The sequence below is a fragment of the Frankliniella occidentalis genome, unplaced genomic scaffold (assembly GCF_000697945.3).
Source record: "Frankliniella occidentalis isolate FOCC.00 unplaced genomic scaffold, Focc_3.1 Scaffold2892, whole genome shotgun sequence".
NCBI classification, from domain to species: Eukaryota; Metazoa; Arthropoda; class Insecta; order Thysanoptera; family Thripidae; genus Frankliniella; species Frankliniella occidentalis.
This window is the reverse complement of record NW_026269964.1, coordinates 5093-6410: the sequence shown is the minus strand read 5'-3', so window position 1 is coordinate 6410 and position 1318 is coordinate 5093. Positions and strand designations below refer to the sequence as shown.

The following is a 1318-nucleotide window of genomic DNA, read 5'->3' as shown; positions in this document are numbered from 1 at the left end:
TGTTCTATGCATGCAACCCGCCCGCACGGCCCCATCCGGGACTGCATGCCCATCAGGGGCCACTGGCACTGGCAACGCCCCCTCCGCCATTATTATAGGACTCGGAAGGAGCCTTGGTGCGGTATGCTATTAAGCGGGGGGGGGGGAGGGGGTACAGAGTCCCTCCGCGAATTCGCGAACCAGGGCCGTCCGCCGAGCCGCGAGGATAGACCTCACGTCCAATAAAAATGGCAGCGAGGAAGGTTTTACCGCTGCCACCAAGAGCCAGTCTCCGTCCTCTACAGAGAGTGCAGGGTATTTGTTCGAAATATGTGCTGTAACATTATACCGCGCCTCCAGAATAGCGGCACCGGCGTGAAACTGCTAGCCTGGTATATTTAACGAAACTCACGTTTTTATGGCTTGGACGTATTCTGAGTTCTCATCCAACTGGGCGTTCATTGGAGTCCCCATTGCAGTCTCTGTTCCAAGTGAAATTAAAGTAAAATAATTAGTGTGCAGTAGTGTTCTCGAGTGGCAAAAAGAAGACTTGTACCGGGTGTCCAGACCAAGACATGCTAGTACTTACGTTGGGTTGCCTACGTACTGCCTGCAGCCCCTGCAGTCAGTGCATAGGCAACCCAACGTACTGGCATGTCTTAGCCTGGTCACCCGGTAACAAATCAGAAAACAAAGTAGCCTTACCGCAGATGACGTCCAGGGCGTGTCGCGAAATGTACGGTCGGACGTCGACAGCACCCCTTCCGACTAATTCCCCTAACTTGGCCTCCAGGATGCTGCCCTTCTGGTTGAACACGTCAACAAATTGCTCCAGGATTCGGAAGTGAAAGGTTGGCGTGAGGAGTTTCCTTCGGGAATGCCACTTCTTGCCTGCGACCATATAGACACGAAATGAGACGTTTAGGGTGTGTCCCCCCCCTCCCCCCATACTTGCGTGTGAGTGTACCGGGTTTATACACGCCGCATGGGGCTATGCCTGGCGCCTTACAGGGTGGGAGTGGCAAACCCGCTCGCACTGGGCGCGTGTACCCGGTAGATTAGGGGACTCACCGCTCGACAGGAGCAGTCCATCGCCAAGCCATGGAGCGAGCAGGGCGTAGTTGGTGCCCTTGTCGATGAGGGCGGTACTGGTGGCGATGGCCTGCGGAAAGAGTTCAGGGTGATGTTCTTCGTAGATCTCCTTCTGGTGCCCTGCTTTTTTCGACTAGTTCACCTCTATGTCCCTGGGGTCGGAGGTGATGACAACCAGCTTGTGGCCCAGCCACATGCTGTACACGTTCCCGTAGCGCTGGTGGTATCCTTGGATCCACTCAGTGCC

At 55.4% G+C, this 1318-nt stretch overlaps 1 protein-coding gene across 1 annotated transcript; it reads right to left on the bottom strand.

Annotated features, from left to right (window-relative positions):
* Positions 1-291: 291 nt before the first annotated feature.
* Positions 292-1312, bottom strand: LOC127752002 (cytochrome P450 4d2-like). The gene is made up of 4 exons (XM_052276420.1): positions 1214-1312; positions 1051-1141; positions 685-870; positions 292-461 (listed from the first exon to the last, which is right to left on the bottom strand). Exons 1-4 carry the CDS (start codon positions 1265-1267, stop codon positions 388-390), a joined length of 405 nt encoding a protein of 134 aa, XP_052132380.1. The 5' UTR covers positions 1268-1312; the 3' UTR covers positions 292-387.
* Positions 1313-1318: the final 6 nt, after the last annotated feature.